The following is a 25,736-nucleotide window of genomic DNA, read 5'->3' on the forward strand; positions in this document are numbered from 1 at the left end:
CTGTGCCACCTAGCTGCCCCCTTTAGTGCCTACTTTGACAAGGAAATCTTTCCCCTGACCTCAGGAAACTCCCAGGTCTATTAAGGGACACTACTGCCTGCCCTCAGAGAGCTTTCATTCTCCTGAGGAACATGAGGTCTCAAAGCCTTTGGGGAGCAGAGACCCATTGGTCTGATGCTGGTGTAACTGTGGTGAGCTGGGTAGAATTAGGGAAAGCCTTCAGGAGGAGATAAATTCTGAGCCTGGTTTGGAAAGCGGAGAGGGATGTGATTTGGCCAGGCCTTAGCCTGGAGACAGTAAAGTGAGGATCAGGTCATTGGGATGCAGGATTGGCCTGCCTACAGGAGAGATAGAGACAGGGAAGCACAAAGCCTGTTCCTGGCAGGGCCCTGCAGGCATAAGAGGCATTCAGGAATACCAGCTGATTGACACGTGACACAAAGGGAAGAGGATCTGGAGAAACCTTTGGAGAAAGCAAGTTAGGTGATACATACAGTGAGCCAGGAGTCAGGAAGGCCTCAGTTCAAATCTGACCTCAGACATTTACTAGTTGAATGACCCTAGGCAAGTCACTTACCCCTTTTTTTGCCTCAATTTCCTCATCTGGAATAACAGCACCTACCTAACAACATATTGTGAGAATAAGATGAGATAGTGATGTTTGTAAAATGCTTTGCTTTAGAACTGCTGTGATGAATAAACTTGTGGAAACTGAAGCTGGGTGAGGGGCTAGGTAGGTAGGTTAAAAGCTGGCATTTAAATAGTGCTTTAATGTTTACAAAGTGCTTCAACATGCATTACCCTAGAGTTAAACTGTTCTGTCTGAGGCAGGATTCAAACTCAGGTCCAACACTTTATCCACACAGTCAGTCAACTGAAGCTTTTTAAAGTACCTACTCTGTGCCTGGCACTGTGCTAGGTGTTGGGGTTTCAAAGCAAAAGGGAAAGATTAGCTGCCCTTCAGGAGCTCACATTCTATCACACACACACACACACACACACACACATACACACACACACATTAAAGTGTGTACAAAATAGAGCGATAGAGATTGGACCTGGGATCGAATTGGCATTTGGAATGCCCAGGTGAGGAACCTACCTCCACAAAGGCAGGTCGGCCCCTTCTTTGTAACTTACAGTCTTAGAGAGTTGGGTGGAGCCCTGAGAAGTTGGTTAAATGACTTGCCCAAGGTCACACAACCTATAAGTGTCAGAAGTGGGACTTGAGCCCAGCTCCAAGGCCAGCCCAGTGTCTGCTATACCATGCTGCCTTTCATATAGATAATCAATCTAAGGTAATGGCAGGGAGGGTACTAGCAGCTGAGGGAACTAGGAAGGACCTCATGGAGGAGGTAGTGTGTGAGCTGAGCTTTGAAGGGTGAGAGGGGGGCAGCTAGGTGGTACAGTGGATAAAGCACTAGCCCTGGTTTCAGGAGAATCTGAGTTCAAATCTGGCCTCAGACACTTAACACTTACTAGCTGTGTGACCCTGGGCAAGTCACTTAACCTTCATTGCCCTGTAAAAAAAAGAAGAAGAAGAAGAAGAAGAAGAAGAAGAAGAAGAAGAAGAAGAAGAAGAAGAAGAAGAAGAAGAAGGTGAGGGGGAAGAGGAAGAACGTTCTGGACATGGAATGCACACACATCCCTCCACACCAGACTGCAGGTCCAAGGCTAGGCTCTCCCACTGCTGGCTAGCTCTGTGACCTTGCCTGTCACTTTACATCTCTGAATCTGTTTCCTCATATGAAAAATGGGACTGAAAATGGGTGGCTGTGAGAAAAAGTGCTTTGTGAGTATAATATCAGCTTACCTTTGCAGAGCACCATAAGGTTTTCAGGGCACATCCTTCACTGTGACCCTGTGAAGTAGTATCAATATTATTATGTCCATTTTATTGAACTTTATAAATTGTACAATTTCTTAGAAATGAGTTATCATTCTTATCCCTTGAGATCAGCAGAGATGGGAAGGTAGCTCAGTCCCATGCTCCTCTCTCCCCTCCATTTCCCACCCCATTCCCAGACCCTAATTGAACAATCAGGGATTTCCCCACCCCACAGGTCATTAGCATCTGAGTTGGAGTCTACTCTGCTGCTTCCTGCAGTGAGACTTTAGGCAAGTCAGCACACCCCTGTAAGCCTCAGTTTCCTCATCTGTAAAAATGAGGAAATGGGGACAGCTAGGTGGCACAGTGGATAGAGCACGGGCCCTGGAGTCAGGAGGACCTGAGTTCAAATCCAGCCTCAGACAATTATCACTTACTAGCTGTGTGACCCTGGACAAGTCACTTAACCCCAATTGCCTAACCAAAAAAAAAAAAAAAAAAGAGGAAATGAACTAGGTAACCTCTAAGGTACCTGTCAGTTTAAAAATCTTATGTTGCTCTGATCCAAACATGCCTCGTGACCTTGGGCAGGCCACTTACCCCTCAGTTTCCTTTTCTATAAATTGAAGGGATTGGACTAGAAAATCTCTAAGGTCACTTCCAGGTCATCGGCTCAGGGCTATGAAATCACATTGCATCCCTGTTTCTCGACCAGAAGGGGAGAAGAGTGAACGCCTGGACTCCCCCTCAGCCTTCTGCCCTCTAATTGCTAATTGAGTTTCCAATTTCCCCGTGGTACAATCGCTCTCCCCCAGTGTCCCTCTCCAGAATCTGCCAATGCCCTGGCTGGGAGGAGAATGGGGTGATGGTGCCATTGTTTGGAAGAGGGGATCGGGGCTTCGAGATCCCAAAGGGACTGACCCCTTTCCCCTCCCTCCTGAAAAATTGGGCAGTGTCTGACTAGCTCAGACAATAGTCACTGACATCACCTATACTGCCGTCCTCCACCGCATCCCCCCTCCCCCATTAGATGGTCTGCCCCATGGCCGCAGAATCTCTCTTCAATGAACCCCTTCTGTCCTGCTGGGTCTGCAGGGAGGAGTGTGGAGTGGGAGGGCCCAGAGATGGGAGGGGTACGGGTCTGGGTGGGGAGGAGGCTGTGTGATGTAAGGGGGTAGTCATAGCTCTAGGAAGCTCTCTGCACACAACCCCTAGCAGGTTTTATTGACGGATGCTGGGATGGCTGTTGCCACGGCAGCGAGTGCTCCCACTGCAGTGGAGGATGGTGGGATACTCAGGGGATGTGAAAGGAATATAAAAAGAGCCAGAGAAGGGAGAGGTCGCTTTAGGGAGTGTCTGAAAGTTCCAAGATGCTAAGAGGAATATTTAAAGGAGCAGCACCGTGAGAAGGTCAAGTTCCTTCCAGAATTTCTGGCTAGTCCCAGCAGAGACACAAAGAGCAGACAAATGGACCAGGATGAAATGAATAAGTAAGGTGGATATTCAAGGCATATCTCAGCTGGCAGGTGTCATCATTGTACAAAGAGCAAGTCCAGGGATGGGGCAAAGGGGAAAACACTGACCTCTCTCAATTAGTTCAGGAGGATTTCTTGGAGGAATTTGGATCTGAGGAGTGGTTAAGATGAAAGGGAAAGGCCTGGAAACAGGGTATGGCTTAAGAGGAGACTCAGAGGGATGAAGAGGGTTAGAGGAAGAGTTGGGGGGGGGGGGTAAGAGGATTGGAGAGGAGGGATAGGAAGAAAAAGGGAGAGAAGAGGAGAGGAGAAGAAAGGAGGAGAGAGAAGAGAGGAGGAGAAAGAAAGAGAGGAGAAGGGGGAGGAGAAGGGAAGGGAAAATTGAGGAAGAGAGGGGGAGGAGAGAGAAGGGGAAGAGAGGAAAGGAAAGGGAGAGGAGGGGAGGGGAGGGGAGAGGAAAGGAGAGGAGATGAGAAAGGAGATGAAAAAAGAAGAGAGAAGAGAAGAGAGAAGAGGAGAAGAGAGAGGGGAGGGGAGGAGAGGGAAGGAGAAAGAAAGACAGGAGAAGGGAGGGGAGAGGAAGGGAAGATTGGAGAAGAGAGGGGAGGAGAGAAGAGGAGAGGAGAAAGGAGATAAGAAAATAAGAGAGGAGAAAGGAGATGAGAAAAGACGGGAGGAGAGGGGGAGGAAGGAGAGAAGGAAAGGAGAGGGGAGGAGAAGAAAGGGGAGGGGAAGAGAAGATTGGAAAAGAGAGGGGAGGGGAAGAGAGGAGAGGAGAAGAAAGTAGAGGAGATAAGAGAAGAGAGGGGAAAGGGGAAGAGAAGCAGGAAAGGGAAAGAGCAGTGCTGTGCAATTTGGAGCTGATGCAACCCTAGAGCTCATCTAGTCCAACCCTTCATTTTACAGATGAAGAAACTGAGAGCCAGGGACCTTAAATGACTTTCCCAGCTTCTCCCAGACAGTATGTGGCAGAGTGAAGATTCCTGGTCAGGTTCTCTGCCTCAGAATCTACTTCTATTTTCCACTGCAGCCCCCAACCTCAAGCTAGGGCACTCCGCTGACCACCTTGAAGACAGATCTGAGCCCTTGGGTCTGATCTAGAAGAAGCCATGAAAGGGCAATGAAAAGGGGCCCAGGGAAGGGGGGCACAGTCCCCTGCCCAGTCCGTCGCTTCCCAGGAGAACACAGATCTCGACTAGGAGCAGACCCTGACCCAGCGGCTCGCGTTACTGCACTAAAGCCCCGGCCAGACCTAATCACTATAGCATTTAGACAGTTTTACAGTTTAAGAACAACAAGAACACCTGGCATTTCTAAGGGGCTCTGATGTTTTCAGAGCACTTTCAGTTCCTTGTCGCAGTCGATCTCCATAACAGCCCTGTGAGTAGGGCAGATGCTATCATCCCCAGAGTGGAAATAGCCCGGGGAACAGTAAGCAGGAGCCCCGGGGTCCTGTGGGTTTCTGCTCATACTTCTCTGTGTGGTCTCAGGCAAGCCACGTAACTGAGTCCTCGGGGCTTGAGTTTCCTTGTCTGTAAAATGACTCCATGGTCTCTTCCCACTCCAGGAATCTGTGATTCTCCAGATGAGAAAACCAAGGCTGAGAAGCCAAATGACCAGCAGCCTTGAGCCTGTCCTCTGGCTCTGCTGTCTGCTCCCTGGTCCTGTACCCCTCAACTCCGTTCCAGATGCTTCCTGCCCCCAGAGCCACCCTCTCTTCTAAGCCCATTCCTCCACCTCCTCTTACCCGAAGCTGAGACCTCGTCTAGGAAGGGTTTATTTACACAGTAAAAGAGTCAATTCACAAAGTGCGCAGGAGGTATGAAGAGAAGCGGAGTACAGCGTTATCTGTCCGGGGGCCTCAAGCTTCGCAAATAGACCAAGTCTGGCTGGTTTCCCCGGACCTTATTACAAAGCTTCATTGTTCCTAACTGGTTTTCATCTCTGACCCCCAGGGCCTTCCTCGAGTTCTCCTCTTGCTCTAGGATCTGATGCCTTGGTTTCCCCCAGCATGCTCTCTGCCTTTTTAGTCCATGGATAGCTTCAAAATTCCAAGTCCAGCCAATCATGAAGACAGTAATATCTGACTTCTCTCTGGATGCTCCTCCTACACAGAGCCTTAGTCAGTCAACAAACATTTATGAAGCAATTATTATCTTCCAGCTACTCTGCTAAGTGGTGGGAGAGCAAAGAACAGGCAAAAAATATCCCTCCCTAGGGTAGCTTACAGTCTTTTAAAATTATTTTTTATTATTTAATTAGTATTTATTACTATTAATTATTATTTTTTAAAGTGGCCTACATTCAAATGAAGGAGACAACATATAAATAATTAGGTACAAACAAGATATGCACAGAGAAGATGAGAAATAATCTCAGAGAGGAAGACACTAGCAACTGGGACCAGGAAAGGCTTCTTGTAGAAGGTGGGATATGAGCTAATACTTAAAGGAAGCCAGGGCAGGTGCAGAGGTAGGGAGAGAGAGCATGGCTGAAAGCATGGAAGAGAGCCAGAGCTAAGGTAAGAAAGTGGGAGAGGGAATATGGGGTGCAAGGAACAGCAAGTAATTTAGTGTAGACTGGATTGCAAAGTGTGTAGGGAAGAAGAGTGTGAGAAGATGGAGAAGGTAAAAAAGAAGCCTGATCATGAAGAGTTTTAAATGGCTGACAACTTTGCATTTGATCCTGGGGGTAATAGGGAGCCACTGCAGTTTGAGTAGGGAGATGACATGGGTAGACCTTTACTTTAGGAAAATCACTCTGACAGATAAGTGCAGGATAGATCAGAGTGAGGAGATACTGGAGGCAAGGAGACTGATTGGAAGACTCTTTCAAGAGTCTAGGCAAAAGGCAATGAAGGGGGCAGCTAGGTGTCGCAGTGGATAGAGCACTGGCCCTGGAGTCAGGAGTACCTGAGTTCAAATCCGGCCTCAGACACTTAACACTTACTAGCTGTGTGACCCCGGGCAAGTCACTTTACCCCAATTGCCTCACTAAAAAAAAAAAAGGCAATGAAAAAGTGGGGATAGATAAGAGAGATGAGGTGAGTGTAAAAATGGCAAGACCTGGCAACAGATTGGGTCTGTTGTGTGAGCAAGAGTGAAAAGGGCAGGTTCTAAGCCTGGGCTATTAGGAAGATGGGAATGCCCTTCACAGTAACAGTAAAGTTTGGGAAAAGTAAAGTTTTGATGGGAAGGATGAGTTCTGTTTTAGACATGTTGCATTTGAGATACCTACTGGACACCCACCAGGCCTGGAGTCAGGAAGACCCAAGTTCAAATGTGACCTTACATATTTACCGTGACTCTGGGAAAGTCACTTAATTTCTGTTCGACTCAGTTTCCTCATTTGTAAAATGGGGGAAATAGTAGCAACTACCTCCCCAGGGTTGTTGTGAGCATCAAGTAAGATAATAATTATAAATCACTTAACACAGTGCTTTTCCAAAAGCTCAGGAGAGAGACTAGGGCTAGGTATATAGATTTAGGTGGGACTCAACTGCATAGAGATGATAATTTAACCCATGGGTGTTATCAAGATCACCAAAGGAGACAGTATAGAATGAAAAGAGAAGAGGCCCCAGGACAGAGCTTTGAGCAATACCCACAGTTAGAACAACATGGATGAAGAACAGGGAAGGGATAGGGGGTCAAACAGCTAGGAGATGAACCAGGAGGGAGCAAAGGTCATGAAAATCTAGAGAGGAAAGAGAAGCCAGGAAGAGAAAATGATGGCTAGTAGGTAGCTAGGTGGCACAGTGGATAAAGCACTGGCCCTGGATTCAGGAGGAACTGAGTTCAAATCCAGCCTCAGACACTTGACACTTATTAGCTGTGTGACCCTGGGCAAGTCACTTAACCCTCATTGTCCCACCCCACCCCCCCAAAAAAAGGTTTACCTGAGAAAATGATCGATAGTATGCCAAATGCTACAGATGCTATGTTCAAGGCCTCAGTGGCACCACCAGAACATTCACGTGTGGAACTGATTGTGCAGTTATCAAGATTGTAGAACCAGAAGAGGTCTCAGAAATCATCTAGGCCAACCTCCTGACTGTAAAGATGAAGACTAAAGAAACTCAATGACTTGTCCAAACTCATAGGACAGTAGTTTTTAGCTGGAAGGTACCTAAGAGGTATTCGAGGCCAACCCCTACATTTTTTATTTTTTGCTGGACAATGAGGGTTAAGTGACTTGCCCAGGGTCACACAGCTAGTAAGTGTCAAGTATCTGAGGCCTGATTTGAACTCAGGTACTCCTGAATCCAGGGCCAGTGCTTTATCCATTGTCCCCCCTAGCTGCCCCCCAACCCCTATGTTTTACAAATTAGGAAGCCAAGAAGTGACTTGCCCAAGGTCACACAGATATTAAGTGGCAGAGCTAGGATTTGAACCTTAGTCATCTAATTCCAAACCTGGTGCCCTTTCCAATACAATTCCACAATGGGTCTCAGAAAGTAGATGACTGTTTTAGAAGTGACAAACAGTGACTATATTGAGATGTTCCAAGTCAGAGATATTTGCTAGTGGAATAAGATCTTCTAGATTAGAAATGATCCTGGTGTTGGGAACTGATTAAATAAAGAGAATGAGAGAAAAGGAGTAAGGTGGAGTCCTTGGAGCAGTGGGACAATGCAGTCTGGTGACTTGGGTCCCCAAGTTTCTTTCACTTCATACATGTCAGTGTTGAGATCTCTTCCACCATACATATGGGCATATACATGGTATACACATAAACATAAACGCATATGCTGTGTATATACACATGCATGTGTCTACATACACATATATGTGTGTTGCCTGCCCCACTCTGGTGTGCCTACTGCTGCCCCTACAAATCACCCTAACATCCTAGCTTTCAGAACACCAATGGGGAACTGATCACTGATGAGCTAATGAGCCAAGCTTAGTCTATCAGGGGAGCCAATATTTTGGAGAGTATTTCTGTTCCCTGAGAGTAGTTGCAAAACAGAGGTTGGGAACCCAGTCAAACATCCACCCCATTCCCATTCCCCGCTTTCACAATCAAGGAAATAGTCATGTTAAATATTTCCATTTTGTGATCTCCTAAGTATGAGTGCACCCTTCACCCTGCACACACACTACTTCCCCTGAAACACCCCCATAAGTTCAAAAGACACACTGTTCCTTCACAGGGACAATCTAGCCAAAGTAAGGAGCTTATTAGGGAGGGAGGGCAACTGGAAAGAAATTTAGCAATTGCACTAAGGAGTTACTGGAGAAAGGGGCCAGTCTGAAGGCAAGGAGTCAAAGGAGAGACTGTGGTAGCTTAGAGGAGAGATGACCTATCCCCACCATTGGCCTAGACCAAAATCATGACTACAAAAAAAAAAAACAGCACCAAACAAACAAAAGGGAATACAAAGGAGAAAAACAGAATCAGAGGATGGAGAACTCTCCATGATCTAAATAAGAAAGAGGGGGCAGTTAGGTCGCTCAGTGGATAAAGCACCGGCCCTGGATTCAGAAGAACCTGAGTTCAAATTCTACCTCAGACACTTGACATTTACTAGCTGTGTGACCCTGGGCAAGTCACCTAACCCTCATTGCCCTGCAAAAAAATTTTTTTAAAAGAGAGAGAGACTTAAGTTGTAGCTGGATAAATTTGGGTTAGACTACAGAAAAAACTTCCCTGACTCTGGTGATTTCTGGAATAGATGACCAAGGAAAGTCCCTAAACCTCATTGTTCACAAAGATTTGAGAACAGGAGGCAATCCCAACTGGCCTGAGGCGAGTTAGCTGTAGTTGTGTGTGGAAGCTGAGGGATGTATGAAATGTCCTCTACTGGGTTCTACCACCATAAAGACTTTTGATCATTTGGGATTTAACTCCTGGTTCTCAGTAAGGTGAAGAGGAATACTGTAAAAGAGAGGAACCCTAAGTCTGCAGGCCCCCCTGTCTGTGGCCCCAAAGCACTGTGCCTCCTACACTTATGGGGTCCCTCTCTCCTGGGATTGCCCCCACCTCAGAGAAGTTCCTCCAGATCATTCTCAGTACCCCAGAACTTCAAATCATCAGGAACCTGAAATCCAATGCCTACCTGAACAAGAATTCCTTCTTCTCCATTCGTGAGAAATGGCTATCCAGCCTTTGCTGGAAGACTTCCATCCAGCATGGCGGCAGAGGGGAACCCCAGCACTTCCAGAGGCAGCCCTTTCCACTTTGTAACAGCTCCATTTTCATGATGTAAAACCTAAAAGCGCCTCTTCTTAACTTCCACCCGTTGCTCCTAGTTCTGTTTTCTGGGGTCAAGCAGAATAAGTGTACCCTCTCTCCACGTGCTTTCTATAAATACATAGGATAGCTATCAGGCACCCACTAAGTCTTCTTTTCTCCAAGCTAAACATCTCTGATCCCTTCAATCAGTCCATGGCATGACCTCAAGACCAGTCACCATCCTAGTAATCATCTTCTAGAATAGATGCTCTCCACTTCTTCACTGCCTTTCATAAACATGGTGCCCAGAATTGAACATAATGGCTCAGCTGTGGTCTAGCCATGAACAGGCACAGAAACCAAGAACCCGGAAGCAGAGAGACCTGAGTTTCATGGGCAGTCTGTCATTACCAATGGCAAAACCTTGTTCAGTCAGTCTCTCTGGGCGTTGGTTTCCTTATCTGTAAAATGAAGTAGTCAGATTAAATGGTTTCTTAGGCCTCTTCTATCTCTAACACTCAGAATCTGTAATTCTTTAATGCCCTTTTACCCACCATTGTGCTGGTAAATGTTTAACACTCACATTCTGTTATTCTATGATACCTTTTAACACTTTTCTACTAATAAATGTTTAACATTCAGATTCTATAAGTTTATGATTCCCTTTCCCAGTGTTGTGCTTGGTAAATGTTTAACACTCAGATTTTCTAATTTGATGATACCCTTTACCAACACTGTTTTGGTAAATGTTTAACACTCGGATTCTGTAAGTCTATAATGCCTTTTCCCAATGCTGTTCTTGGTAAATGTTTAACAACCAACTCTCAAAAATGAAAATATATGCATAACACATTTTAAAAGTTTTTTAATTCTAGACAATCAAAGGAACAATAAGTCTCAAAAATGAAAACATATGCATGACACACTTTAAATTTTTATTAATTCTAAACAATCAACAGAACAATTTGGAGCATTTTACCATTTCTGAGGTGTAAATGTTTACGATGAAAATTTAACTTGGGTAGGAGTGGACTCCAGCAGATCTGAGTCTTCCTCACAACTTTGTGTCCCTCAAGACAGAAGGAGTCAGTCAAGGGAACATTTTTACTAATTTAAGATCAGGTACACAAAAATGAAATCATCTTTGACATTCATATGACTTTACCTCACAAGAGCCCAATGAGGTATCATTATTCTCATTTTATACAGTTGAGGAAACTGAGACTTTGTCTTTGACTCCTTCCTCCCCTCCTTTTCAACAGTCAGTCCCTGAGAATGGCTCCCTTCCTGACAGATCACCAGCACCACCCCATCTCTAACCGATCCCATCTTTCCTCTTCCTTGTAGTTTTGCTTTCCCTACTTCTAGTGTATGGAGCCAAACAGGAAAATAGAAGTAACATGCAGGCATTCCCCAGTTTTGAAAATCTATTTCCTTTATTGGCCCTCCCCTGTTCACCCATGTTTATGTTAATACTTGGGATAGTATTAAAGATGATGAACCAACATTTGGTGTCTTGGGTCCTGAAGTCTTGCTCATATGTGAAAACACTATCTTAGAGAGAGACACATCCCACATGGAAGCTGGTCCTTTGGTCTGGCCTTCTCTAGAGCCAGACTTTAGGATGTCCTAGCCATCTGCTAAGCCCATGAAATACATTTAACATTCTTTACCAACACCGGCCTTGGATACCTGAGTTCAAATCCAGCCTCAGACACTTAACACTTACTAGCTGTGTGACCCTGGGCAAGTCACTCAACCCTCATTGCCCTGCAAAAAACAAAACAAACAAACAAACAAAAACAAAAACCATTCTTTACCTGGAAATCTTTCTTCCTACCCCCCCCCACCCCATCCATGCAGAACCATGAAACAGTGGGAAGGGCCCAATATCTGGAGTCAGAGGACCTGAGTTCAAATGCTGCCTCTGCAATTGGTTCTCCTAGGTGTGTGACCAGCCCTTAGTCTCCTTGGATGGATCCTCATTCAGATCACATGCTGCCATTGTAGGTGTCCTACAGGGTTCTGTCCTGGGCCCTTTTGTCTTCTCCCTCCACATGTCTTCACTCCATGACCTATCTCATCAGCTCTCGTGGATGTAACTACCACCTCTACACTGACAATTCTCAAATCTATCCATCCTGCCCCAACCTCTCTGCTGACCTCCACTCTCACATCTCCAGCTGCTGCATGCACAGTAGACATTTTTGACTCAACGAGTCCAAAACCAAATCCATTAACTTTCTCCTTAAACCCTTCCCCACCTCCTCCCTTCCCTATGACTGTGCAGGGCAACACCATCTTCCCAAGTCCTTCAGGCTCAAAACCTAGATGGCATCATCACCTCCTCACTATCTCTCACTCCCCATATCCAATCTGTTGCCAAGCTCTGTTGATCTTACCTTTGCAACATCTCTCTCAAATACTCCCCCTTCTCTCATCTGACTTTGCCATCACCCTCATGCAGGCCCTCATCACCTCACTCCTAAACTATTTGATGAGGCAATTGAGGTTAAGTGACTTACCAAGGTCACACAGCCAGTAAGTGTCAAGTGTCCGAGGCCAAATTTGAACTCAGGTCTTCCTGACTCCAGGGCCAGTGCTCTATCCACTGCACCACCTAGCTGCCCCTCACTCCTAAACTATTGCAATAGCCTGCTGGCAGCTAGGTGACACAGAAGATAGAGCTCCAGGCTTGGAGACAAAAAGACAACTTTCTAAGTTCGAATCCAGTCTTATACACTTGGTAGCTGGGTGACCCTGGGCAAGTCGCTTAACCCTCTTTGCCCCAGTTTACTGAATGGAAATAGCAAACCACTCCAATATCATTGCCAAGAAAACTCCACATGGGATCACCAAGAGTTGGACACTACTGAACAACAACAAAATTACTGGTGGGTCTGTCTGCCTCAAGTCTCTCCCCACTCCAATACATCCTCCATTCAGCCACCAAAGTGATTTTCCTAAGGTGCAGGTCTAACCACATCACCATCACCATCACTACCTCGTCCCATTCACTAAACTCCGGTGACTCCCTGTTGCCTTCAGGATCAAATACAGAATCCTTTGTTTGATGTTTCATAACCTACCCCCTCCTACTTTTCCAGTTTTCTTATACCTCTCTCTCTCTCTCTCTCTCTCTCTCTCTCTCTCTCTCTCTCTCTCTCTCTCTCTCTGGCAATTGGGGTCAAGTGACTTGCCCAGGGTCACACAGCTAGTAAGTGTCAAGTATCTGAGGCTACATTTGAACTCAGGTCCTCCTGACTCCAGGGCCGGGGCTCTATCCACTGCTCCACCTAGCGGCCCTTTATACCTTACTCTCTATCACATACTCTTCAATCCAGGGACACTGGCTTCCTTGCCATTTCACAAATAAGATGCTCCATCTCTTGGAATTTTCTCTACTGTCCATGCCTAGAATTCTTTCCCCCCTTATCTCTGCCTACTGACTTTCTTTAAATCCCATCTTCTACAGGAAGCCTTTCCCAATCACTCTTCATTCTAGTGCCTTCCATCTTAGTTTTTTTCCTCTTTATCTTGTACATAGCTTGTTTGGAAATATCTGTTTGCTTGGTGACTTCCCTGTTTGATTGTAAGCTCTTCGAGGGCAAGGACTGTCTTTTGTCTCTTTCTGTATCCTTAGCACACAGTCGGTGCTTCATAATATTTATTAACTGATAGACAGATTATGGCTTATAGGCTTTGGGCAAGTGACTGTCTCTGAGCTTCAGTTTGCTCATTTGTAAAACAAGGGTGTTGAAAACAATCTCTAAGGTCCCCTACCAGCTCCAAATCTTTGTGCCTATGAGCCATGAGCTTGGCACTCTGTCCTGTGCTGCCTTAACACATGACAAACACAGAACTAAACCGGGCCCTCCCTCCTTGAGCTCATCGCTCACCAAACCCCGGCCAACCCCTTTTCTGTTCTACTCCCTCAGTGACAGCCACATCGCCTGCTTCCAGCATCTTTAGCCCAGTCTGCCCTCTCTAGCTCTGATCTCTTGTCTGTTGTGATTTTATATTGGCTGTGGAACAAGCTGCTTCCTTCTGCCTACCATCTCCAATCCTTCTTCTCTCTTCCATTGCATATGAAGGCTACTTCCTCCGAGAGGTCTTCCTGATTTATTACATGCTTGTTCTCCAATCTAGCAGCAATCTCTAACTCACCCTTGTCCTTCCCCTCTATGCTTCTAGCAGGTCCCAGGGAAACCTATTCTTATAAAATAATCTTCCAGCTGAATTTTTATGTTTCTCACAAAAACCTCTAGAGTTCTTTTTGGCCCCAGAAGGTATAATGGGTAGGATATTTCAGCTAAATATAAATAAAAACTTCCTAACCCTTGTACAAAAGGGGAATGGGCTTCCTTGACTGATACTGAGCTCCCTGTTACTAGAGATATTCAAGAGGAGGCTGAAATGCTGTTGAAAGGATTCCTTTGGGGGCAGCTAGGTGGCGCAGTGAATAAAGCACTGGCCCTGGATTCAGGAGGACCTGAATTCAAATTTGACCTCAGACACTTGACGCTTACTAGCTATGTGATCCTGGGCAAGTCACTTAACCCTCATTGCCCCACCAAAAAAAAAAAAAAAAAAAAGGATTCCATCTCAGATACATATTAGACCAGATAACAACTGAGGTGTCTTTTAACTCTGTGATTCTGTGACATTATATCTCAGATGAGACAGAAGAAACCCTGTTCAGAACTAGAAGGGGCTTTAGAGGTCATCTAGAGGTCATCTCCCTCATGTTATAATAGAGATACAAACTGAGGTTCCAGAAAGGTTACATGATTTTCTCAGATACTGGAGAACAAAGTCTCAGGACCCAGAGCATAGTGCAGTGCCTGACACATAGTAGGCACGTAATAAATGTTTATTGAATGACTAACAAGAAAAGAACAGACTTTACAACTGCTGTTGGCAAAGCAATGAATCATTTCTTACCACCTCTACCTCTCCAGCCCCAATTCTCTCCAGAGCCCTGGCATTCACCCATCCCACGGCCATGGGTAGGAGGAGGGGAATTGAGATAGAGTCTCCTGGTGCACTTCTTTAAATTCTGCCCTTCCTTCCCTTTTGTTTTCTGTTTTTGTTTTTTGCAGGGCAATGGGGGTTAAGTGACTTGCCCAGGGTCGTGCAGCTAGTATGTGTCAAGTGTCTGAGGCCGGATTTGAACTCAGGTGCTCCTAAATCCAGGGCTGGTGCTTTATCCACTATGCCACCTAGACGGCCCCCCTTCCTTCCCTTTTGGACATAGGCTACACGCTTGCTGGCTTCTTGGTCATCCTAATCTCATCTCCTGCTACCTTCCCACACAGCCCCCAAAGTCCAGATTGGCTCATATCTGTGATCCAGACATAAGATGGGCCCAAGGTCCTGATTCTTCCTCACCTTATAAGAATAGCCTACATTCCTCAAAGCAACCCTGTGAGATCAGCAGGGCAAGTATAATGATTCCCATTTTACAAATCAAGAAACTGAGACCTGGAAAAGTCAAGTGAATTGCTGAGGATCACACAAGAGATACCCAGCGTTCTCTTGGATGCTGCTTCCCTGATCGCAATACACACCCCTTCCCCCTTTTAATTTCTTTGCCTTGGCATTGGGTTCTTCTCTGTTCAATTGGTCTCACCTCCCAACCCTACCCAATTCAACTGACTCCTTGGAGTTGAGGAAGGAAGGGCACTGGACTGAACTCCACCTGGGCTCTCTCTCTACCAGCCCTCTCCCCTTCCCGATAAAATGTGACTTTCCAGACCAGATACACCCAGTAAGAAAGCCTAGGTAATAGTAGTTAGCTTGGGAATAGGAGTCTGAAGGCACGTGGTGACAATCCCTAGAACTGACCCAAACCCCTTTCTGGCTTTTAGAGGCATCTTCTGCTGGGGTCTGGAGGGAGGGAAGCTAGCAGATGGGGAAAACCATCGGCCTGGTTATAACCCCCCTCCTTACCCTATTGCCCCTGGAGGCTCTCCAACCTACCAGAACCCAGATCCCATTTTTCACCGCCCCCTCCTTGCCCCCTAGCCGCCCTCCCCCAGTCTCCCTTGCCTCCCGCAGACAGACTCAGCCAAAATACAGGGCTGGGGGAGGCTGCGTCCCCTGCAGCTCTGGGACATAGCCTCAGCTGGCCTTCCGGGGCCCGCTTCTGTCTCTCGACAGCCGAACGGTGAGAAAAAATGTTCCGATCCCTTATCGACCACCTCCCCGCTCCTACCCCGCCCCTCGGGCTCCCAGCTCACAGACACCTCCCCCTCCCCGGGCCAGAAATAGATTTCTCTCTTGCTAGCTTGCTCGCTCGCCCTCTCGCGCTCGCTCTTACCTCCCTCCCTCCCTTTCGTCTTTTTTTTTTTTTTTAATTCCCCTCCCCTCTTCCTTAGCTCCGAGCCCTGAGCATCTCTCCCGCCGGCAGCGGCTGGCAGAGGGAGGGCGCTGGCCCCGGGTGTGAAGAAGCCAGGGGCTGACAGCGCACGGAGCAGCAGCAGCAGCTGGGAGAGCCAGCCTCGGCCGCGGCCGAGTCCTCGCCGTGCGCTGCCTGCCTGCCTGCTGCGGCCGCGAACTCCGAGCGGCTGAAGGGCTAGCCAGCTCTTCCATCCATCTTTTCATTTATTTTTATTTTTGTTTCTCCCCACTCCACCCCCTTCTCTTCTCCACCCTTTCTCGCTTTCTCCCGCCTTCTTTTCTTCTATCTCTCCTTTTCCCCCGTTTTTTCCTTCCTTCCTCCCTTTCCTTCCTTCCTCCCCCTCCTCCTCTTCTTCCTCCTCCTCCTCCTCATCCCCCCTTCGCTTGTCTCCGTTCCTCCTTTCCTTCCTTCCCTCCTCCTCCTCATCCCCCCTTCGCTTGTCTCCGTTCCTCCTTTCCTTTTTCTTCTTTCCTTCCTTCCCTCCTCCTCCTCCTCTCGCCTCTCCTTGGCGCCCCTCGGTTCTCTCCCTCCCTCCCTCCCTCCTCTCTCTTCTCCCCTCTTTCTCTCCTCATTCCTCCTCCTCTTCTCCCTCCGTGATTCCAGACGCCCGGATCTTCAATGCGTTCCTGGCGGGCAGGATGCTGGGCACCTCCCTCAAGAGCCTGCAGTCCGATGTGGAACTGAGCGGCGGCGAGGGCTCGGAAGAGCTCCGCGGCTTCTGCAAGAAGGCAGGCGAGGGCAAGAGCATGATGCCCAAGCGGGCCAAGCCTCCCGGCGGCGGCGTGGCCAAGGCCAGCGCCGGGGAGCTGAAGGTCTTCAAGTCCGGCAGCGTGGACAGCCGGCCCCCGCCGCCGCCGGCCTCCAACCTTCGCAAGCAGAAGTCCCTCACCAACCTCTCCTTCCTGACGGACTCAGAGAAGAAGATGCAGCTCTACGAGCCCCAGTGGAGCGACGACATGGCCAAGACGCCCAAGGGCTTCGGCAAGGGCGGGCCCAAGGGCCGCGAGGCTCCCCTCATGTCCAAGACGCTCTCCAAATCGGAACACTCACTGTTTCAGGCCAAGATGACCTCCGGCGGCGGCGGGGTAGCCAAGCCCCCCTTGGCCCCTCTGGCCCCGGGCCTGGGCAAGCCGAGCCGGATCCCCCGGGGGCCCTACGCTGAGGTGAAGCCCCTCAGCAAGGCCCCGGAGGCCGGTGTCAGCGATGACAGCAAGTCCGACGACGAGCTTCTGTCCAGCAAGGCCAAGGGGCAGAAGGGGGCACCGCCACCACCCGCTGGCAAGGGCCAGGAGGAGCGAGCCTTCCTCAAGGTTGATCCCGAGCTGGTAGTGACTGTGCTGGGAGACCTGGAGCAGCTGCTTTTCAGCCAAATGTTGGGTGAGTGCCTTGTCGCCCCCCTCTCCCAACCCCTATTCGCCTTCCTGTTCCCCGTGCTGAGTTGGGGAGTTGTATCTCGAAGTTGTGGGAAATGAGGGAGGCTGTAGCCCGCTACACTTCCTAGGGGTATCCCTAGGTAGATCCAGTTGTGGTGCTCCATCTGGGGTGGGCATGGGGAGGTGCTCCCTACACTCAGTGCTAAGGCCAGGGGTACCCAATGTGCAATGTTGCCCTGGCACCCCACCCCATCTGTAGGATGGCACTGAAGCCTGACCCAAAGGTGCTCCGGCTTCCCTGAGAAGTGAGATTTGGGCGTTAGATGGAGAGAGCAGGGAGAAGCTTAAGGGAACGTGGAGTCTGGAGAGGTGAGACAGGGAGTGGCTAATGTGTTTTGGAAGGGGTGGAGGAGATTCCCCACTTCCTCCTGCAGGCATCTAGTGTTAGCTGGTGTTATTTCCAAGGCACTGGGAGTTGGGCGCCGGCTCCAAGTGATAAGCTCTGCTGATGTGAACTTAATTCTCCTCCTCCCATTCCTAGCCCCGTTTTCTTTAAGGTTGGTAAAAGGTCCGAGATTTTCAATGGAGCTTTTTCCTTCTTTGCCAAAGAGTTTGGCCTTTAAAGAAAACAAGGAAGCAGGCATGAAGGAGGGAGTGTGGATGCAGACCCGGGTGGTTTAGAACAATGCTTTCCTTGGCAAAGGAAGAAGAGAGATGGGCTCTATTGTTCTCCCAGCCAAAAGTGTCAGTTTCAAAAAACCTAAAGCACTTTGCTTGGAGTGGGGGGGGGGGAAGCCAATTCCTGCCGAATGGGAGTCAGGGATGAAACTTGGGGGTCAAGTGAGGATGACAAAGCACCCCATATGGAGGAAGGAGGAGTGAGGCCTGGGCATGAGAGAGGATGCTGCAACGGGAATGGGCAGCAACACAGGTTTTGGAGGTCAGCTCTTACTTCCGTGCAAAGAGACTTATCTTGGTACTGGGTGCCGAGAGCCCTAGGGTGGGGGACTTGGGGGGGAGAGAGGGGCGTGCCCACACTCCTGCGTAAAGGGGAAGGACTAAGCATGGGCTGCTATCTGAGTGACAGGGGTGCAGCAGGAATAGGGAGGGGACTCTGGCTGGAGGGGGGGGGTTGGATTCATCCCACCCCCTTGCAGATCCTTAAGGCAATCCACTTGATCTTTCAGTCAGGGAATCACCTGCCTAACTTCTAGTGGAATGGAACCAGTGACTTCTAGGTATCTCCTCATGGGACTTTTGAGCAAGAAGAAGGTACTTAAGAATAAGGAAGAGTCTTAGAGATGGGCAAGAGCCACTCTGTTCCTACTGACCTTTCCACCTGCTGCTTCCAACAACCATGTTAAGGATTGGATAATGGCCTGAGTCCTAATCAAGGCGATTCAGAGCAGCAGTGGGCAGGGGCATCTGCAGGACAGTGGCAAGGGGGAGTGGCTTCCTGCCCTTTTAAGTATGATACTGGCATGTCTGCCGGTGCCAAGAGAAAGTAAGGGATGGAGCTATAGCAGGAATTGCTGAGAACTCCCAGACGATTGGTGAGATGAACTAGCCCTCCCCCACCTACCCCCAGTTTCTGGCTAATGTGGTGACTCAGCAGATCTGGCCTCAAATTTATATTCTCCCCCCACCAAAATTGGCCAAGAGGGGCATATCTCCAGGATATTTCCCATCTCCTATTACCAGAACTGAAGCCCATTCATTTTCTATGGTGGGGCAAGGCAACTGGTAATAACAACTCAAAAATGGATTGAGCTTGGGAAGGTGCCTAGAAATGAGAGAGAACAGAAGGAAGAGAAGCACACCTGTACATCTGTACAGAATTTTGAGGTTACCAGAGCACTTCGAAATACATCATCTCATGTATTTCTCACAATAACCCTGTGAAGTGCACAGGGAAGGAATATATTCTTTGTTCTCCTTTTTCAAAACTGAGAGCTAGGGGTTAAGTGATGGCCAATATCACCCAGCAGAGCCCAGAGAGCCCAGATCTGCCTCCTGCTCTAGCATTCTTTCCAGGCCAGATTTTGGAAGGGGAGAGAAGGAAACCTACCAAGACAAAGGTAGTTGGGGCAGGGAAGCTTAGATTTGCCTCGGGGTGGGGGGGTGGGGGGAGTGGGGATGAATTTGTTAAGAAGGAAGCACCACTCCCTGGGAGCAGATCTCTGGCTCATCCTAACTTTGTCCTAGGCTCAGTATAGGTGTGCTACCATTTACAAGAGGCTGATACTGATTTTTCCATCTGCTAATACCCACCTTATCCCCAAATGACTTTGAATATATTCTTTATTCAGCAGTGTACATGTTGTTTTCTCCTGTGTAAGCTCCTGGAACTTAGGGAGTATTTCTTCCTTGTCTTTGGGTGGACAGCACCTGGCACATAGAAGGAATAAGTGAATGAGTGAGTAAATGAATGAATGAGTTGAGTGAAGGGGAGAAAAGTGATCATTTATCATTCCCAACCAGAATAAGCAAGCTAAGGAGTATCTGGCAAGGTAATGCCAGACTCTGAAGGGGAGCTAGAGGAAGGAGTTTCCCGGGTATGGGAAGCCAGTGTCATGCCTCATGTCCTCCACTGTAGAGAGAGGAAGAAAAGGAAAGACTGCAGGAGACAATTAGGGGTCAGCCTGTATCCTATGAAGGTACTGCAAGTGTCTGATAGAGGCCTTACTGAAGCACCAGGTTGAGAAGTTTGGGCATCAGAATCCGCCACTTATGAAGTCGGGTATTGTCCTAAAAAGCCAAGGTTGAGTTCCCAGGCCAAGAACCTGACAGCAGCCAAGTAATAAGGTCTGGAGTGGGTTACTGGGACAGCAGGCACTAAGCAAGAGGCTTTCTGGAATGAAAGGGAAAAGTGGGGTTGAAATCTGATCACTCTTCCCAGGAATCAGCTGGGGCCCAGATGCGTAGAGGATTGCTCCCTCAGTCACCTTGAAATCAGCCAAATTGTTAGCGATCCAGCACTGGGAAAAATCCTGGGAAATTTGAAGTTGGGAAATGGAGTGAAGGAATACAGAAACTACCCCACCCCAACAAGATTTGGGATTCATGAGATTTCATGGAACAGTTTGGCTTCAGGGAAGATACAGGGGCACTGAGGCCTGGCCTAAGACAATACAAAGACAAAATCCTACATGCCAAGGATACTGTGTGACCTAGCTTAGTTTCTACATCTGCAAATTAAGAAAAGACCCTCCCATCTCCTCTCTCTCTCTCTCTCTCTCTCTCTCTCTCTCTCTCTCTCTCTCTCTCTCTCTCCCTCCCTCCCTCCCTCCCTCCCTCATAGGGTTAGAACAAAGGCCTGAAAAATATCCCAAACTCTCTGGAAAGAGAAAGTGGAGACATATATTGACTATTAATAAATGATACTTAAATATTAATGATGTTGATAGTATGACTCATAATATTTTTCCTACCTTAATGTTTAGGGGCAAAGCAAGTTCAATTCCTTATGCCTCACTAAACATTCCACCTCTAGGCAAATTCAGCAAATGGGAAAGCTGAGGTTTACTCAAGTTCAGAGTGTGGACATCCAGGAACTTGGACATCCAGGAACTTGGACATCCAGACCAATTCCCCCTCACAAGAAAGGCCTTATAGGCTTAGGGTTACCAGGGCAACATCTTTGTGGTCAGAAGCCCAGGTTAAAATTCAGTGAACAAGGATGGCCATGTCTCTCTAGCTTTGAAGATCATTTTCTCAGCTCTCTAAAGAATAATTTTCATTTTGCATATCAGGGAAACTTTGTTTTGAGATGTCCTAGGTCAATGAAAGGAGAAAGAACTTCAGAAAAGTTAATTTCTACTTTTCTGTCCTTGAGAATAGGGACTAGTTTTTGTTGTTGTTGTTTTGTTTTGTTTTGAGGGGGTTTTGTTCAGAGGGGAGTTGTTTTGTCTTATTTTGTCTTTCTTTGTATCTCCAGTACTTGGTGAAGTAACTAGCACATAGCAGGTGCTTAATAAATGCTTATTGATGACTTTTATCCAACCAGCATCGTGGCCTAGTAGACAGAGAGCTGGCCTCAGATTCAGGATGCCATAGGCTCAAAGGCACATAATAAGTGACCCTGAGCAAGTCACTTACCACAAATCTTGTGACTTGTAACTTGCCCAAGGACACAGAGGTAGCAAGAGGCAAAGCCAGTTTTCAATTCCAGCTCTTCCTAATTCCAAATACAACATTCTTTCCACCGAGCCACTGTACCTTGCCTCTCAGCCCTAGGAAGAAAATGAAGCAAATCAAATGAGTGATTTGTACATCATGATTTGGTAGATGATGACCCTCAGACCCAGGAGTCCTAAATGAACGTAGTTCTACCTCTGTCATTCTTGTGAGGCCACCTTTGATTTGTCTGCTGGGTTGGAGTACTACATGGAGCATTGAGGAAGAATTGCTGAAACTAACTCTGTCCCTAGACTTGCTGTGTGTGACCTTGAACAAATCTGTTTCTCTGGGCCCCTGTAGCTAAGGGATGAGGTGTGGAGAGGTAGCATAGTAATAATAACTTACATTGTGATAGCCCTTTCAGGTTTACAAAGCACAGAGTACTGATAAACTACTGAAAAGAAGCCTTTTTAAAGGAAATTGATGCTATTTAGGCTCCTACCTTGGGGTTAATGTTGAGAGATATGTTTCTCGTGATGCTTTTATTAGCTGTCTATAGCATATGTCCTCTCAAAGGCCCTGCATTTATATGGCTCAGGATGACCATGGGCAGGTTGTCCTTTGTCTGATTCATCCCTTTGGGCAACATCGTGCCTAGAGGAGCTATAGGGAGAGATTGCCCTACCCCCAAGCTAGCCTATTTCTTTACTCCTGCTATGGTTTATATCTTATTTGGAGAGAAATTTATAAGATCATAGGACATGATGACACAGGTAATAAGTAGCAGAGCCTGGATTAAATTCCAGGTCTTCTGATACGAAATCCAGTATTCATTCCACTCCACCATGAGTATCTTCATGTTAGATTTTGCACATATGTGTCTATGGCAGGGACTCAATGAGTATTTTTTGAATGAATGAATAAACAGGCCCTCAGACTATCCCTTCTCCTAGGAGGAGGCATAGGTGAGAGATAGATGTACACAGAACTTCTGTGTTTCACAAAGTTTTATATAGAGGAAGGAAGGGGATTGGGGAAATGGGCAAGGGGGAAGAGAGTAGGCATAGATAGAGCTTTTCCTCTGTAGTGTAGACAGGCCCTGGGAAATGCCCTTCATGAGTCCTTGGTATTATAGTGCCAGCCCAATTTTTAAACTCTGGGTCCTACAATTGGGCGCAAGGGGTGATCAAATTGAGAGCTGCTAGCCATTCTGTCCAAGGCCCACCTGACCACTTACTCCGGGTTAGGGTGGGGCTGTGGTTAGCAGTCTTGGAGAGGGTGGTCTCCATCCACGTGGGTGCTTCATCCCTGAGTAGGGAAGGGCAACAAGGACAGACCTGCCCCCCATATTTGCTATTTTGGGCCCTAGCAGCATGGATCTGGGCTCCATGCCAGGCTGGCATTCAAAGAAAACAGAGACCTCCTGCCGTAAATCCCCCCACCACAACCACCCCTTTCCAGCTCACGTGGAAATACTAGGGTGCCAGATACTTTTATTTCTTTCCCAGTGCCTCCAGCAGAAATTCACACACACACACACACACACACACACACACACACCCATTCTACTGGCCTCAGGATGTAATGATTCCTTGAAGGGTGGGGGGAGGGGTAGAGTTAAAGGAATAGAATCGGACCTAAAATAGCCTAAATCTTTTCTAATCTGGGCAAGGCCTTGGGGGTCGGGGCTGCTACTCTCACTGGCCTCCCAGATTACCCTACCACTGCAGCATACTGCAGCACTTTCCCAGCTGTAGCTGAGGAGAGAGAGGCATTTTAAAGACACACACACACACACCATCTCCTCCTGCTTGTCCATGGAATTTCCTAGAATCATATTCACGCAATCCATCTCCAGTACAAACGTCTTTGCCCCACTCTCCCCCCACCCCCCTACCCCCACTCCCACCATCCTTAACAAGTGGCTACCCATTCCATGGGAGGACAGCTTTTATTGTTGGAAAGTTCTACCTAATATTGTGCTAAAATCTGTTTCATTGCAATTGCCATGTACTGGTTCTAGGTCCACTCCCTCAAGCCACAGAAAACAGATGACAGTCCTTTAAACTTATCAAGGAAACTGTTATGAGCAGGAACAACCTTAGAGAGGACCTAGTTCAACCCCACCCACCCATTTTATAGATGTGTTCACTGAGAGTCAGAGATTAAATGATTTGCCAGTGTCTCATAGATAGTAGGTAGTGGGTTTGGGATTGGAACCCATGACTTCTCTTTTCCCTGCACCTCAGTGCCTCTCTTAGCAGGACAGCATTTTTTTTCTCCTTTTGTGTTTTCCTTTGGAAATAAGCCCATCAGTTTCCCACCTGCAGATCTTGATCCTTCACTGGAGAACCTGGCAATAGCCCTAGGAGAAGTAATGACAATTCCTGATTTCTAGTAACCCTGGTGAAAAGAGAGTGATCCACCCTCTGGACTTTGGTCTGTCCCAGCTTGTCCCCAGGTCGCCTCATCTCCCACCAACATACAGACCAACCAGGGACACCCAGCCCAGCCCAAGAGAGCCTCCTTCCCAGGTCTGTCCCTCTGTCTCCAGACCCTGAATGAGTGAGACAGAGACAGAAACACAGATTCAGAGAGAGACAGAGACAGAGAAAGAGAGAAACAGAGAGACAGAGAGAGACCGAGACAGAGAGACAGACAGAGACAGAGAGAGAAACAGAGACACAGAAAGAGACAGAGAGAAACCGAGACAGAGAGACAGAGAGACAGACAGAGACAGAGAGAGAAACAGAGACAGCGAGAGAAACAGAGACACAGAAAGAGACAGAGAGAGACAGAAACGGAGAGAAAGACAGAGAGGAACTGAGGGAGGGAATGAGCAAGGGAAAGGGAAATAGATGCCACATGTTTCTCATTTGCTCTGGCTGACCTCCCCCCCAACACCCTGTTTGGATTACCCAGGCGTGTTTGATGTCCTGAGCCTATAGCCTTCCCTCTCCCGCACAGGAAGGACCAGGGGGCCAGGGACAGGCCTTGTGGGCTGGCTCAGGTTGGAGCCCCCAGCTGGAGTACAAGACCAGCCCCGCCCCCACCTCCCCAGCGCAGCTGCTTGGGGGGGAGGGGTGGGGCCTCCTGCCAAAAGGGAGAAGACCAGGGACCCCGAAGTTCCCTTTTAGCTCATTCATCCAAGCAGGACCTGGACTTCACTGAGGAACAGCAGGAGTGGAGGTTCATGCTGGGAAAATGCCTAGAGTCATGTTTGTGTCTCCCTGCTGGGGGCCTAGTTTCTAGCAACATAGATGAGTCAGGGGCAGGGCTATAAGCTAAGGATGTGGCTGCTGCAGTTAGAGAAATGATCTCTATGGACTAGTGGGCTGGGGAGGAGAGAAGTGTTGTGGTTGGCTGAGGAGGGAGAAGCAACATCAGCCCTCCTGAGTTGGAGACTTTCAAATGTGCCTGGATGGCTTGATACAAAGGGATAAGCCCTGGCTCTGAATTTAGAGACCTAGGTTCAAATTCTAGCTCTCGAAGTATGAGGTCATTAACCTCACTGGGCCTCAGTCTCTTCAACTGGAAGATGAGGAAGATGGGCCAGATGGCCTCTGAGGGTCTTTCAGCCCTGGATCTGTGATAACATGAGCATCTAGTCCAACCCCCTCATTTTACAGATAAAGAAACTGAGGCTTAAAAGGTGAGATGGCTTACCCTAGTCTTTTGGGAGGATGGAGAATACAGACAGAAGATTGTAAGAAATTGTGGGTAGAACTCCTGGGAGAGGGAAGGAAACAGAGCTGCCCAGGTTCTGGAACATCTGTATGGTCTTGTAGGGGGCAGTTACTACACTCTTGTGTACTCTGCTGCAGGCTCATCCCTGGCTCTCGTGAGCTCCAGGCCTCTGCTGACAGGACCACTGGTATACAGCAAGTTTGACATCCAGCTTCTCTTCCAGCCAAACCTCAGGGAAGCTGCCAGGGGCTGCCAACAACTCCAGCTTGGTCCCTGTCACCCTAGAATCTATTTTAAACATCTCAATGATACATTTCGGGGCCACTGGAGCTGCAGGGCTCTTGGCAGCATGTTGTGATGGTTATGGGGGAGGGGAAGAGGAAGGCAGCCAGGCATCCAAAGAGCCAGAGGTGGTGGGGTAGTGGAGAACAGAGGTACTTCCTCAGATGGCACCTCCATGGAATGACAATATAGTCAAAGCATCTGGGCATTGCTGTAAGAGCCAAAGCGTCACCACAGGTCGTCTGTGTCCAGGGCAAGGTAAGGTGGTACAGGCATACCATAGAAGTGAAGCATCCTGGGTAAATTATGTGAGGAATTGGGTCTGCGACAGGTGGAGACGGCTAAAAGGTGAGTGCCAAAAGGCAAGTGTGGTTCTGTAGTGCACACACAAA

The 25,736-nt window shown here is 47.9% G+C and overlaps 1 protein-coding gene across 8 annotated transcripts in view; it reads left to right on the forward strand.

Moving 5' to 3' along the window:
• The window catches only part of NAV1 (neuron navigator 1), a 381,557-nt gene that overhangs the window by 172,475 nt on the left and 183,346 nt on the right, over positions 1 to 25,736 (forward strand). For all 8 annotated transcript variants that reach the window (XM_044000374.1, XM_044000373.1, XM_044000375.1 and 5 more), the window contains exon 4: positions 16,487 to 17,260. In XM_044000374.1, the coding sequence (XP_043856309.1) occupies positions 16,487 to 17,260 (774 nt within the window). The remainder of the gene's footprint in view (positions 1 to 16,486; positions 17,261 to 25,736) is intronic.

Source organism: Dromiciops gliroides, chromosome 4 (genome assembly GCF_019393635.1).
Source record: "Dromiciops gliroides isolate mDroGli1 chromosome 4, mDroGli1.pri, whole genome shotgun sequence".
Taxonomy (NCBI): Eukaryota; Metazoa; Chordata; class Mammalia; order Microbiotheria; family Microbiotheriidae; genus Dromiciops; species Dromiciops gliroides.